Source organism: Rhizomucor pusillus (genome assembly GCF_041956525.1).
Source record: "Rhizomucor pusillus strain CBS 183.67 unplaced genomic scaffold VTP01scaffold_11, whole genome shotgun sequence".
NCBI lineage: Eukaryota > Fungi > Mucoromycota > Mucoromycetes > Mucorales > Lichtheimiaceae > Rhizomucor > Rhizomucor pusillus.
The window spans coordinates 400538-415122 of NW_027192153.1; the positions used below are offsets into that span (position 1 = coordinate 400538).

General features: G+C 45.8%; 7 protein-coding genes across 7 annotated transcripts; 6 read left to right on the top strand and 1 right to left on the bottom strand.

The window, feature by feature from the left end:
• Positions 1-171: 171 nt before the first annotated feature.
• VTP01DRAFT_1642 (uncharacterized protein) lies at positions 172-2243 on the bottom strand (the record flags this gene model as incomplete). The annotated part of the gene is made up of 10 exons (XM_069380015.1): positions 172-508; positions 573-644; positions 710-781; positions 838-909; positions 971-1042; positions 1106-1249; positions 1302-1439; positions 1504-1575; positions 1635-2103; positions 2171-2243. 10 exons carry the CDS (start codon positions 2241-2243, stop codon positions 172-174), a joined length of 1521 nt encoding a protein of 506 aa, XP_069238066.1.
• A 329-nt stretch (positions 2244-2572) lies between these two features.
• Positions 2573-3235, top strand: VTP01DRAFT_1643 (uncharacterized protein; the record flags this gene model as incomplete). The annotated part of the gene is made up of 3 exons (XM_069380016.1): positions 2573-2628; positions 2702-2746; positions 2821-3235. 3 exons carry the CDS (start codon positions 2573-2575, stop codon positions 3233-3235), a joined length of 516 nt encoding a protein of 171 aa, XP_069238067.1.
• Positions 3236-3781: 546 nt separating this feature from the next.
• On the top strand, positions 3782-5391 carry VTP01DRAFT_1644 (uncharacterized protein; the record flags this gene model as incomplete). The annotated part of the gene is made up of 7 exons (XM_069380017.1): positions 3782-3917; positions 3986-4090; positions 4160-4469; positions 4537-4930; positions 4992-5075; positions 5132-5230; positions 5284-5391. 7 exons carry the CDS (start codon positions 3782-3784, stop codon positions 5389-5391), a joined length of 1236 nt encoding a protein of 411 aa, XP_069238068.1.
• Positions 5392-5739: 348 nt separating this feature from the next.
• VTP01DRAFT_1645 (uncharacterized protein) lies at positions 5740-6378 on the top strand (the record flags this gene model as incomplete). The annotated part of the gene is made up of 3 exons (XM_069380018.1): positions 5740-5832; positions 5892-6198; positions 6266-6378. 3 exons carry the CDS (start codon positions 5740-5742, stop codon positions 6376-6378), a joined length of 513 nt encoding a protein of 170 aa, XP_069238069.1.
• A 775-nt stretch (positions 6379-7153) lies between these two features.
• Positions 7154-7975, top strand: VTP01DRAFT_1646 (uncharacterized protein; the record flags this gene model as incomplete). Its single annotated transcript, XM_069380019.1, has 5 exons — positions 7154-7244; positions 7314-7409; positions 7468-7556; positions 7624-7771; positions 7866-7975. The coding sequence occupies 5 exons, from the start codon at positions 7154-7156 to the stop codon at positions 7973-7975; spliced, it is 534 nt and encodes a 177-aa protein (XP_069238070.1).
• A 310-nt stretch (positions 7976-8285) lies between these two features.
• VTP01DRAFT_1647 (uncharacterized protein) lies at positions 8286-11949 on the top strand (the record flags this gene model as incomplete). Its single annotated transcript, XM_069380020.1, has 4 exons — positions 8286-8600; positions 8687-11350; positions 11416-11523; positions 11605-11949. 4 exons carry the CDS (start codon positions 8286-8288, stop codon positions 11947-11949), a joined length of 3432 nt encoding a protein of 1143 aa, XP_069238071.1.
• A 243-nt stretch (positions 11950-12192) lies between these two features.
• Positions 12193-14346, top strand: VTP01DRAFT_1648 (uncharacterized protein; the record flags this gene model as incomplete). Its single annotated transcript, XM_069380021.1, has 8 exons — positions 12193-12417; positions 12478-12609; positions 12684-12791; positions 12860-13027; positions 13102-13243; positions 13306-13682; positions 13762-13925; positions 14010-14346. The coding sequence occupies 8 exons, from the start codon at positions 12193-12195 to the stop codon at positions 14344-14346; spliced, it is 1653 nt and encodes a 550-aa protein (XP_069238072.1).
• Positions 14347-14585: the final 239 nt, after the last annotated feature.

Here is a 14585-nt window from a genome sequence, read left to right on the forward strand (position 1 = left end):
CTTTCGGGAAAGAGTGTACCCTACGATGTTGTTAAGAAGTGTTGTGAGACAATGCTCGGAAATAGTAGGTTACACAGGTTGAAGGGACGATTAAAATAAAAAGATGAAGAGTATGGAAAGAAGAGAAGGACAAGAAGAAGGGAGTAGATGTTGGAATTTTTTAAAAAGAATCTAGTATGCTAGAACTGCACCCATTGCAGCAACTGCGACGGTGCCAAGGAGAGCTCTGTTGATGCCCAGCGTGCTTCCTGCAGACGGGCGAACGTTCGAAACAACACAATCCATGGAGCACTGGAATGCCAAGCTTTCGGGATTGCCGGTGATTGTTGGGTCGGGACAAGTTTGGAATTGGTTGGGCGTGGCGTAACAGAATCCAAGAGCTTTGGGTGCCATGAATGCAGGGAACTGGCCATTGATGGCGTTGTAGTTAATCATTAGATACTGCAGTTGTGACAGCTGGCTCAATTCGTCAGGCACGGCACCAGACAAGCCATTGTGACCAAGCATCCTAGATAGACAACACACAGTTCAGTAAATAATACGCATCTAGCAACCAGGTTTCATATGCTTACAGCTTTGTCAACTGCTTCAGATTTCCGATCTTGGGTGAGATCTGACCGCTCAGGCGATTGTTGGAAAGATCACTTTTCGCGAAATAGTTTTTTATCAGTACATGTAACCCGCTTGGCATGTTTACATGCACACTTACAGATACTGGAGATTAACGAGGTTGTAAAGCGAATCAGGAATAGAGCCGTTGAACATCTGGTATGACAAGGTTCTGATAATGCAAGGTTAGCACTAAAACCGTCTGCATATCTAACTTGTGTTACATACAAGGATGTCAGCTGAGTCAAGTTGCCGATCGAAGATGGGATAGGTCCCAAAATATGGTTCTGCTTCAAATTACTAAGAGAAGACCGCGTTAGCTTTCCAGGGCATGGCGTTCGCATGGTTTCGCTACACTCACAGAGTAACAAGGGACCGCATATTGCCAAGTTGATCGGGCACAACGCCGTTAATTTGATTGTTGTCAAGCATCCTGCGTTTTCCGCGTCAGTATCATGTATACAAACTCAAATGGAATTCATTCTTGTTCACTTACAATGTCTGCAATTGGGACATTCCGAAGACAGCTGTGGGAAAGCCTCCATTCAGCTGGTTGTTACTCAAGTAGATGGAAGTCAAGTTAACAAAGTTTGTCCAGCTTGAGGGTATGCCTCCAGTAAAGGAGTTGTTTTTCAAGTGGCTATTTCAAACCGTAAGTTCCACATTGCAACAAGAGCATTTTGTATACGTACATTGACTGAAGAGCAGGAGTGTTCATATCAGGGAGATTGCCGCTTAATTGGTTGACATCGAGTTTGAGGTTTTGCAGAGTCTGAAGCTGAGTCAAGGAAGCCGGGATGCTGCCGGTGATATTGTTGTAGCTCAAGTCACTAGGGGATTCAAATAAGCCAACATTGCCTCGAGAAAAAAGATTGCACCCCCCGGGAAACTTACAGGGTGATCAAATTTGGGAGGGAGCCAAAGACATCAGGAAGCGAACCAACGAGATTGTTGTACGGCAATTCTCTAGAAATCGATCGGTCTAAGTATCTAAATTGACGATATGTTGTTGCTGGGATACTCACACTCTCATGACTAGACCGTTGCCTGAGCAACCGACACCATACCAACCACTGCAGCAAGTGGTCATATCGGAGCTGTCCCATCCAGTGCGGATGACCCAAGAATTGCCGTTGAGAGAGTTGTATAGCTGTTTCAAGGCATTACAAGCGGATGGGTTTACGGTGTTGGGAGTGGCGGAGGATGTGGCGCTAGGCGCAGCGCTGCTCTCAGCAGCCGTTGCAGTCGGGGCATCGCTGGCAGAAGGTACAGCAGCTGAATCGCTAGGTTCGGCGACTCCAGAATCAGTTGGGTCGGCTGCAGCAGAGTCGGTAGGTGTTGGAGAGCCTGAATCAGTGGGTGCGGACGAGTCTGTAGGGGCTGGTACATCTGCTCCAGAGCCGCTCTCCGTGGCAGCCGCGTCAGTCTCTGAACCATCTGTTGCGCCAGGATCCTCTGGTGTGCCTGGGTCTGCGGTGCCAGGATCGGTAGAGTCTACATTCAAGGTATCAATTTGAGTATCCGGTTTCGTATAGGTGGCAGTAGCGAATTAATTGCATACCCTGCGCGCCTACAGTGATAAACAAAAGCGTCAGGAGTAAAACTCCAAGCAGCAACGAATGCCGAATTTTCATGAGTACGAAAGAGAGGAGAGGCTACTCAAACAATAATGATGATGGAGAGAGGAAGAGAGAGAGAAATAAAGAAGAGAAGAGAAAGGACGAGGAGAGAAGGCGCAAGAAAAAGCACCCGAAAATCAGTGGATGCACAAGGGCGAATGTGAGGAAAATAAAGAGAGGCAACTGGTGAGGCTGGAGCCGGGAGATGAAAATTTGGGCAACCTCCTCGTGCTCATTGCTATTTTTACCGTCAAATAGCCAGCGCTGCCCTTGAAAAGACAAGCACAGCCGAATTACAAGACTATACCCTTCTTTCCACCGAAACTCCAGAAAAGTACACCATTATGTCCAACCTGAAACTTCGTGTAGGCGTTATCTCTGCAAAGAATCTCGCAGCTGCGTATGTATGCAAGGGTGAAAAGGGGGCTAGTTTCATAGGAAGCCTAAACTTTATGTATGCCTTGTTGTTGTAGTGACAAGACCGGCTTTTCCGATCCATACGCCGTTGTCAGAGTAAAGTATGGCTTGTCTTTGATAAACAGTGTGACGATGCCCATGCGCTTGTTTCTTCTTTGTTGACGCCAAGCAATAGTGAGAAGAAATACACAACCAAGGTCGTCAAGCAAGATTTGAACCCTGTGTGGAACTTTGAATTTGACATCCCTATCCAAGTCGGCAAAGTGCCTTTGCTCTTCAACGTCACTGTGTGGGACAAGGACACTTTTGGTCGTGATTTTTTGGGTGAAATTAGTATCCCCTTCAAAAACTGCTTTGACCGCAACGCTCTGGGTCTGTCGGATGGTGTCCCGCGACACTACAACGACCCAGAAAACAACCCTCAGTGGTTCTCGCTGAACAAGCGCATGGAAAAGAACAATGTCTCAGGCGATATCCAGATCAAATTTGGATTTATGGAAGAATATGTTCGAGATCCTCAACAGCAAGTATCCACTCTTTCACACCTTTCCCGATGCATAGTTAATCAAAAAACACTCAAATTACTTTAGGTACATTGCCGTATGGCAGGAGCTGACAAAGGGGCAAACCATGTAGATTACTCTCTTTCAAAACTCTTGCAATGGATACCTCTCACACACATTCATGCATATCATCCACTTCTTTGACCAATAGAAATTTAATAGCATATCCCCTCCATTATGAATGAACTCAAAAAGGCTTCCATTTAATTTGAACTACATTGTAGAGTTATAGATATGCAGGCCGCCGTTGTGTTGGCTCGAGTAGCGATCTTGTACGAGCAATTTCCATTTCAATACTTTGATCTGTCAATAAGTAGAAGAAATGAAATGTAATAGATGATGCAGAAATTGCCTCTATTGAGGTGAATAGGCAAAGATACCGAGAACATTAGGGATGATAAGAGCGGTAGCATTGCTGGAAAGGCACTATCAACACCTACCAAAACCGGGATACCATGATTCACTTATTCATCGGCAGATGTGGCAAAAGTTCTCACGGCATTACGATGAACATCTATAAATTACTGCCACCACGCTCCGTCTGAGACTTCGTCCTGTCAAAGAAGCGTCAAAATGAGCACCACACGCACAGCTTGGAATGTTAAGTCTTCCGATGTCGCCAAACGTGCCCACAACCCTATTCGTCAAATTGTCGACAAGCTAAAGATCGACCCTTCTATCCAAAAGTCCTTTATAAGCTTGTCAGTAGGTCAGTAATTCACTGGGCGGCAACGAGCTCAAGTTTGCGCGTATATTCATAACAAATGTACATTGCAGGCGATCCCACTGTCTTTGGGAACTTCAACGTCGACAAGAGTGCCAACGAGGCTATCGCTCGTCAGCTGGATACCTATAAACAAAATGGTTATCCCCCTGCCCATGGTACGTTATTGTCAGGCTTTGGTTTTTTTTTTTTTTGCGTTGTCTGGTTGCTGATTATGTCGATATTAGGCACTCACGCCGCACGCGATGCTGTTGCACGCAAATACAGCGTTCCAGACAAGGCACCGTTGACAGCCGACGATGTTATTTTGACCAACGGCTGCTCTGGTGCTCTGGAGATCTGTTTCAGCGTGCTATGCAATCCAGGCACGAACATTCTGTTACCGCGTCCCGGTTTCTCGCTTTATGCTAGCTTGGCCGAAATCAAGTATGTTGAAGCCAGATTCTACGATTTGGTTCCTGAACGAAACTGGGAAGCCGATTTGGAGCAGATGGAGTCTTTGATCGATGATAAGACAGCTGCAATTTTAGTGAACAAGTAGGCAATCGCTCAGACTGAGTCATAGTTCAATTGTTGTCTGATCTCGCAACGCACTTCCCGCTAGCCCATCGAATCCTTGCGGTTCAGTCTACTCTAAGCAGCATCTGGAGAGCATTCTTGCCCTTGCAGCCAAGCACCATGTTCCTATCATTGCAGATGAAATCTACTGCGATCTAGTTTTCGGTGGCAACACTTTCTATCCTATGGCTTCGTTAACGAAAGATGTACCAATCCTATCAGTTGGTGGACTAGCAAAGAAATGGCTGGTTCCTGGATGGCGTGTAGGCTGGATCTTGGTATACGATCGCCATGACGTTTTCAAGCAAGACGTGCGCGAAGGTCTATTGAATCTTTCGCAGGTTATACTTGGTCCCAATTCAGTGTGCCAAGCCGCCTTAGATGACATTCTTCACCACACTCCAGAGTCCTTCTACCAAGATACTATTAAACAACTAGAGGTAAATTGCTTACATGATATCATTTTGGCCGATGACCAAAATTCTTATATCCATTGAATAGCACAATACGCGGATCAGCTTAGAAGCCGTATCTAAGATTGAGGGCTTGTCGCCTGTCACGCCCCAAGGCGCCATGTATATGATGGTAAGAATTGATATACATCCTGTTTATAGGCATGTTTAACCGTAAATGCTGCGTAGGTCGGCATCGACGTTGACAAGTTCAAAGATATTTCATCTGACGTAGAGTTTAGTCAGAAACTGGTTGCTGAAGAGAATGTGCTCTGCTTGCCAGGACAGGTAACGTCCCAACCATGCTAACCATATCTGGCCCCAAACTGACTGCTTTCTAGTGCTTCGGATACCCGAACTTCATCCGCATTGTCATAACTCCCCCTGCCGGCGCCCTATCGGAAGCATACAAGAGAATGGAAGAATTCTGCGCTAGACATCGCAAATAAAAACAGTAGAATGGTTTAATGCGCCATTGTCGCTATCCCAATAAACGGGAAGACTAAAATAAATCTACAGCTTGAAATAACAGCCTATGTTTACTTGGTAAATGAGAGCGAGCGCGCAGAGGAAAGCGAAAACTACGAACCAATTCTACTGATTTGCGGTTTGATCGAAATACGTGACTACAGAAAAGAGAGCGAAAGAAGAGGGATTAAGAGGGCGATAGCGATTTTACTAAGTGACACCTCGGATTTAGAATGATTTCACTTATGACGAAATCGTCTGAGCCCGAAAAAGATCTGATAAAAATCCGGAGGCGCTTGGTTCATGCAGCCATCACTCTTTCACAAAAAATGTTGCAGACCACAGCTACCATTGTAAGATCTTCTACTCAAGCCATTCGAAGGCCTCTGTCTGTTGGTGCGGTGAGACAGTACCATCAGAAGGTAAGTTTACCCTCTGTTTACTCATTTCAATCGCAGCTTTGCTGACTGCAGGAAAACAGGTCATTGATCATTACGAACGTCCTCGCAATGTCGGTTCATTTGCAAAGAATGAAAAGGGAATTGGCACCGGACTCGTTGGTGCACCTGCTTGCGGTGATGTAATGAAGCTACAAATCAAGGTTGACGAAGACACTGGCAAGATTGTGGATGTCAAGTTCAAGACCTTTGGATGCGGCTCTGCTATAGCTTCCTCGAGTTTCATGACGGAACGTGTCCGAGGATTGACTCTGGAGCAGGCTGGTGAAATTAAGAACACAGAAATTGCTCGCGAGTTATCTTTGCCGCCTGTTAAACTACATTGCTCAAGTAAGTATTTCTTTTGATTCTATTCATATGCAAGTGATTAGTAACCAATCAATTCCCGAAAATTTAGTGCTTGCTGAGGATGCTATCAAGTCAGCCATCAAAGACTACAGAAGCAAGCGTGCAGCCACTGCGCCAACGGGTTCATCTCCCGAAACTGGCACAGCTCAAACTTCAGTCTAAAAGATATGACAGAATCTCCCTACATTTTCCCCGCTCCCACCCCTTCTGTATTCACCATTTCCGAGGTTTCGTTAAGGCACATACCTGAGAAACCTCACGTCGCTAACGCATATGTATACAATAAAGTCTTATTGCTGATATCACCAAATTTATGCCAAGATAATTTGGCACATTGCTTCAATGCTCGGTGGAATACATGTTTGCTACGCTGTCCTTTTTGCTCTATCGGCGTAGCGGTGATAAAGAAAGCGCCTGTATTTATGGTGATCACGCATGATTCAATAATTGTACGCATCTATGTTGTCGTTTTCAAGGCTCTAAAGGTTTGGTCCGTTGAACATGTCCCTGCTTTGCCTCAGCACGGATGTGGAACAGCGCCATCGTAGCTTGTTAGGTTATACTGCTTGATTCAGCTTAGAAGTATGTAAAGCACCCTATGAAAACATTCTCAAAATGCACCTGCCCTCATCTGTTACCAGGAACTGCTTGTGATAATAGATGGTCTTCTAAATGTTTTAGAAAGAGCCGGCACTTTAGCGCTCGACAGATAGAGGCTCGTTATACTTTTCAAGTCAGTTCTTTTGTTAAGAACAGTGTGCGTAACGGAGATACTTCTGGCAACAAAGGGCGGGTGCAGACGGACTTGAATCCGCTGACTTTTGAAAGATCCACAAAGCGCAGCGCTTCACTTGCAAGCTGTCTCACACCCAATACTCTCTATACTACATCTACTCTACCATTGACCTGAGCAGTTTAGTCATTCATAGAATCAACCATGATCAAGATCTGGAGCATGAAAGCGAAAGAGGCTGCGGCCGAAAAGAAGAAGCCAAAGACAAGTGCAGCACAAATCCGTGTTCAGAAAGGTAGCTTGCAAGTCCCTTTGACCTGATCCACTGAAGCGAGTATAATATGTTTGCTAAAGAAGCTTGCAGACTTGGCAGAACTAGAGATTCCACCCACTATTAAGCTCGACTTTCCGGACCCTGCCGATATCCTCCACTTTAATGTCACAATCCTTCCCGACGAAGGTAACGTACTTTATGTCGTGCGTACTTTCTTCTTTCCTCCTTGCTCACGGAAGCTTAGGTCTTTACAAGGGTGGCAAATTTGCCTTTATTTTCAACATCAACAACAACTATCCACACGAACCCCCGAAAGTGCACTGTACTCAAAAGGTAGAAAGGCGGAGGTCTTGATCAGGTTGCATAACCGAAACAGCAGAGTTGATAAATGTATATATAGATATACCACCCGAACATTGATCTTGAAGGCAACATCTGTCTGAACATTCTACGAGAAGACTGGAAACCGGTACTTTCTCTGCATTCAGTCCTGGTCGGTTTACAATATCTTTTCCTGGAACCCAACGCTGATGATCCATTGAACAAGGGTAAGAGGAGACCAATGCAATGGCAGAGAAAAGGGGAGAGATGTAGCCAATGTATGGAATGGAGTTCTCACTTGTCATGATATGTATTTTACAGAAGCGGCAGAGGATTTGCGGCACAACCGAAGCGGATTCGAAAGCAACGTGAAACGCTCGCTTGCAGGCGGTACTCTAAAGGGAATAAAGTACGACAATGTTCTGGCATAAGATTGCCCGTCAAAGAAATAAAACCGCGCAGATTTCGAGACAGAGAGAGAGAGAGAGAAGAAAAAGCAGGACCACGTTGTGATACTTTTAATGAAAAATCGCGTGAAATGACTGTTGGGTGCACAAAATGAACGAAAATGGTATCTTACCTTGCGATCATACTACCCGACCTGTGTGTAATACATCCAGCAATTTTTTTTGCCCTTCTTTCCCTCTCTATCATCCTTCTTTTCTCGTTTCCCAACTGGGATACCGATTCATCGTTAAATTTTGGTAACACTCCCTCCATTCCTTTATCAACCGGGTTACCATGGACTCTGGGTCCTTAACGGCCGATTGGACGCAAGCCGTCATCGATCTGGATCTAGTCCGCGTCCAGGAGCTCTATAAAACCAACCCTGACTTGCTATGGACGCCACTTGATAAGGAGTGCACAAACATAGAGGCAGACTATGCTCACTTGCTCGTTCAGCTTGAACAAGTGCAGGTTCTCGGTGACGATCTCGAACACTTGTCAGCCATTCCATTCACCTTGTTGGACCATCTCGAGACGGACGACGAGGAAGCATTATCGTCGTTTGCAAGCCAACAGAAACGTGCTCGCCTACTGTACTTTCTGATTGAGGTAAAGTTTGCTGCTTTGATAGCCCCCTTTTTTACCCTTGGCCTGCCGGGAAGAGAGTGTGCAAGTGAGCTAATCCTGATATTTAGAATGCAGATGCGGACGATCTCAATACCCGTTCCTGGGGCTCTTGCAATAACAAAACTTTGCACCTTGCCAGCTTTTTGGGACAAGTTCAAGCTGTCAAACAATTGATCGCTCGCGGTGCGTCACTCAGCGTAGCAAACGACCTCGGAGTATCTCCAAAGGATGTGGCACAGAACGATGCAGTTTGTGGATCTACAAAGCGAGATTCGCCTTCGTCGAAAAAGTCGCAAGCAACTCGACCGAATTATGCAACTTCTGATCGGTTTAAGCAGCTCCGTGCACTTGCTGAGAGCCAGTCTGCCGCAGAGAGCAAAACTTCTGGTGACCAACGGCAGAAAAGTCAGGACGATCTTAAAACGCAATCTCGGCGGCAACAAGATATAGCCTTGTTAGCGAAGCGGTCTCCAGTCAAGAACAATCCTCTGCTTAAAAAGTTCGAACAATCGAATGCAACGGCATCGACGGGAAACGGGGCGACGCAGAAAGATACAATGTCTCCTCTGATGAAACAGAAGTTCGGCTATCTCAGTCCTGATGACCCTGAATCGTTTCCTAAACGAACTTCCAAAGTGATATCGTCGCTGAAGAATAAGTCTTACGTATCTTCCAGCGTTTTCAGACAAGGAGAGCAGGAGCGACCGCCATCGCCTTCTTCTAGAGGACCATCGCCCGCACCTTCTTCAAGAGCAGCATCTCCTCTCTCTTCTATGGAAAATATTCCATCTGCACCGCCGTCTTCGCCGCCACCACCACCCCCACAGACACAGATTCCTCCCTTGCCTCCTCCCGATGAGGACGACAAAGATGCAAAAAAACTGCAGCAAACGCCGGATGAATGTGATAACGTGGACGATTTAAAAACGCAACAAGATGCCGAAGAGACTGACAGCACTACAGACCACGAGGATGATAGCGACAATACCAATAATACGACATCTATTAATATAATACCCACCGATTCAAATGCCCCGGCAGTGCCTGCTATAGCAGACGAGACTATAGATTGTGATGATACCCCTAGACGCCATACACTGTCGAAAGAACCGGCGGAAGAGCAGGATTTCTCCTCCATTGACTTGCAGCGCAGGTCATCGAATACTGTTGCAACAAAGAACGACGTTGATAGACGTTCGAGTAGTCTGAGCCAAACGTCAGTCGAGAGTGCCTTCGACAAGCGTCCTCTCAACCGCGATTCTTTACCGTTTGTCAAGCACCGGCAGAGTACGCAAAGCGACAGCGATTCGGAGCAGTGGTTCGATAGCTACGAGGAATGGGTAGAAAATGGTCAGCAAGGCCGTTACTCAATGAAGCCAAGACCACGCAGCGAAGTGCGCGGTCCAAGCGCACTGCGGCAATCTATTATTCCACAACAGATAGTAGCAGAACCGCCAATACCTGTACCGCGTCTCGAGACGGAAGCAGATGTTGATAACCATGGACAACGCACATCGTCATCGACGTCAGACAAAGGACTCAAACTGGATGCAGGTGAAAATGCAGCCGAAGCTCTTGTTCGCGAGATTGAGCAGACCGATATCCCGTCCAACGACGGTGAAGCCTCCGATGATGATACCGTTCGGCATGAAATGGAAAGAGATATAGCTGCGCAGTCGATGGATGACACGTCCATAGATTCTCCAACTGCATCATCATCGTTCAGCCCACGCCAACGCATTTCGGTCGGGGCAGACAGCGTTGATACATGGCCACCACCATCTACTTTGGATTCTTTGGATATCAACGATAGAGAGGAAGCAAAGAACTTTCATCCAAGTGCAAAGGATCACGTAACAGCAGCGCAGGTTTCAGAAAAAACACCATCATTAAACTCGGACCATGAGAACGAGAAAGAAGAAGAGGAAGAGGAAGAAGAAAAAGAAAAACAACAACGTGACAATAGTATCGATGCTACCGCCTATGCCAGCAATAAGGAGAATGTCGTTGCAGCGCGCGAGTCTCGTCACGAATCGATACTGCGAGAAGAGGACTACGGCCACGTCGCTGTAAGCACTACATCACGTTATGTTACGCATCGTTTGGACCAGCCCGAGAAGCCGGAATATCAAGAATTCTTGGAGTCCCAGCCAGATAGCCTCAAACTGGAACTACCTGCACCGAATTACACTCTCGATACGGCTATGCCACAAAGTATATACGGAAAGCTTTACGTGCGTGTTTCCACCGCTCAGAACATTCTGTTACCTCTGCCGAAACAGGTCACATATGTCCGGTGCGTAGTGAACGACGGGGAATACGAATACATGTCAAAGTACGAGGTGCTTGGCCAAAAGGTGTTGTTTGAGCATGAATGCATCGTTGATTCACGGCCCGATATGATTGTTACGATATCTCTTCATGTGCGCCTCGACGATCATGTCCGCCCACGCACTGGTCTAAGCAAACTGTTTACACCGGCGCGCAAACAGCTGCAGACATTGAACGGCTATGTCCACCCGGAAGATGGTGCAATTGGGCAAACACGTTTTGCATTAGACCACATGATGCATGCATGCTATCGAAAAACATACTCTTCCGATTTTGATTGCTTTAACTCTTGGTATGCGCGCTCCTCTAAGGATCGACAGCGGCAGCTTGAGGATGTCCTAAAGGTGGTTGGCAGTCTTAAAATCGAGATGCTCTATCTGCCTGTATCGGATCCATCTGTGGTAAGGAGGGCATCAAGAAAGGTTTCCGTGATGTAACTGATATAGATATGGGTATTTTCCTTTAGCCTGTTCCCAAAACACTGCGGGAGTGCGACTTGGCACTGCGTATCAGGCAATGGCACGAAACTTGTTGGATCAGCGGTTATTTGGCTTTACGGAGACAGGGGTCACAGGCAAGTATTACATTATTATTTTGGGCGCCTCCCACGACTAGCCCATTTTCCAGAGTTCTCCTTGCTGAACAGTAATTATAGATCTGGGAAAGATATTATTGCCGTCTGATTGGTAGTCAGTTGATCGCATATGCCTCCAAGGAGGCATCAGCGTGGAAACCGCTCGGACAGTACGAGATTGCGGATGCTGTGCGTCTCGTTGCTGCATCTGATCAAGTCATCATTACTCTTGTGGATCTTCCAGATAATCGAGTATTCAAGGAAGATACCATCGTTGACGACACTGGACGTGGATTTTTCCGGCTTACATTCCCTGATTGTTATCTCGATTGTGTCAGCGACCATGCACAGGAAAGCGAAGAGTGGGTCAAAATGTTGAAATCTATGATCGGCAGAGTGCCACTGAGGGTCCCATTTTCTGTCTGAAAAGCTAGCTATTTGCGCAACCTCTCCTCCACCTCCCTCACTAACCCCTCTCCCACCCCACCCGCTCCCCCAAATTTGTGTGAGGAACAATGCACAAAATCCCCCCCGCAGATCCCTCCTCCAAAATTTTTAAAAGCGATCACTCTTTTTCTTGCTCTTTTGCCTTCTTTTTCCTTCTTGCTTTCACTTTTGCATGTTGCCCACCTTACCTATCTAACTATAATAAATCCAAATCTCGAGTCAATGGCGATAGCTCAACGGCGCGTTCTTCAAGCCCTATCCCTCGCGATATTAACTTCCTCACTTATCTTACTGATGGTCTATTCCGGACCACATCTTCTACGGCCGTTCCTCCACAACCGATCTTTCATACCTCCCGATACAGTCTCGGATTTCCAGCATACGCTTGTAGATGACTGGGATTTCAGCAGACTGGCTTTTGTCACCTACGTTAAAGACGCTTCTATGGTATTGCTTACACATTTTTCAGCATGTTACGTAACATGGCTTATCAAGATTGACCCATAGATCAGCGCAGCTCTTGTTTCTGTGTACTCTCTGCTGGATAAAGCTGCCACGAGAGCTAACGTTATCGTCGTCGTTCCAGACGATGTGGAGCAGACTACATACTTTACAAAAATGGGTGCATCCATACTGCGGGTAAATGGCAACACAGATGATGGTTTTCTTTGTCGTATCATTAAATTGAAACCTATGTTGCGTCATTGTGTCAGGTTCCAACGGGCGTAGTCGAAAATCGCCAGGATCTCCACAGCATCCTGCAAGACTTGTCAGATTACGAGAAAATTGTTTATTTCTCGACGAATGTGCTGTTCAAAAAGGTAACTACGCTTGCTTTATTCGTTTGCTGTCGAGAAGACAAAGTTTCTAATGCAGAAAATAATTAAAGAACGTCGATCGTTTCTTTGGATACCCAGCACACTCCGCCAGAGACGACGATGACGATCAATTGCCCAATTTGCTCGTTATGGAACAATCTGGTCCAAAGGGATTCTCATTTGCAAATGGTTATCCTTATCATGGACATCCACCTTCCAGAATAGATTATACTATTGAGGTTCGCACACTGATATCTGGCCAAAGAAAACGGCAGAACGGCAAGTTTCTGATTTCTTGGCATTTGAATTCTAGGAAATACGTATTTTTGATCGACCAATGAAACCATGGGACTTTCATCGCTACCACGAAACCGATTGGCACAAGTTTTATGACCCAATAGGATTTTACGAGTGGCATCGGACACATGATAGCTTGCGCAAGAAACTTGAAATTGGTATTACATTTAGCCTGTATTACGCTTTCATTTAGTGATTCGAAGCTAATACACTTTGGCAGATGTTGATTGGATAAACAAGGATCGGCGTCAAGTTGTTTGTGACGCCTACATGCATCCGCCCTTATCTATTGGCGATCAGTTCTCTGTGCTGTTGAGCACGTACAACCCGGAACGGATAGATCACGTTGCACTGCTTATCCGCCACTTGCTAAAGTCGACGAAAGTCCATACCGTCTTTGTTACTTGGCACAATCCTAAGGTCAAAGTCCCGGACGAACTTGCTGACATTGATCCCGATCGGGTGCGAATTCTTCGGCAAACGTACGATTCGCTCAACAACAGATTTAATCCTGTGAACGGCATAGTTACTGAGGCTGCCTATATTATTGACGACGACGTGTTTATGGCTATTGAGGACCTCGAATTTGCTTTCCAGGTAAGGACTGGGAATTTATTCACAATAATAATTACTACCTTGCAAGAATTAGCGTGGTAGCTAATCCTAACTTTAAAAGGCATGGCGCGCCAACAAGGACAGTATTGTGGGTCATTTTCCGCGCATCCACAAGTACAATGCAGCGACCGGGCAATTGGAATACAAGATTGCAAAAAGAGAGTACAGCCTCGTGCTGACAAAAAGCATGTTCATTCGCACCGAGTTTCTGTTCAGCTATACTTGGTAAGTAGAATCGACATAACCTACGAAAATCTGCTTTTTGTCTCACCACAATTTATTTGTGCTTCTGCAACTGCTCTGAATAAGCTTGATGGATCCGTCTTTGCATCGTACCATCGATGATATGCTGAATTGCGAGGATATTGCATTTAGTTTGATGTCATCTGGTCTGACATCTGCCAGTGCAACCGCGGTCTTGCCCAGTAAACCTATCACTGACTATGGTTTAGATAAGGGCATCAGCATCAATAATCAGCACATGAAATCTCGATCAGTGTGCCTACAAAACTTCATCAATCAGTACTGGGGAGGGAAAGATCCGCTTTTCGTTGTAGAGACAGCCGTTGTACCTTACGTTAGACAGACTATCCGGCGAGGGCACTGGGACGTCATTGAATCCGAATATTCACGGTACTATGGTTAGAATAGGAGACAAGATTTATCTCTTTGTACCCTTGTACATACTATTGCCACACGTGTATAAAAGATTCGCATTCTCATTTATATCTCTTTGGACAACAATATCTGCGAATGACCTCAAGTGTTTTTCAATGCATTCTGGGATTTCCATTTTTCGTCCTGAAAGACGTATATCTACATACATACTACGAATTAGTAGGTATTCTATCCTAACGAGTTATTAGACGGCACACAACTTTTGTC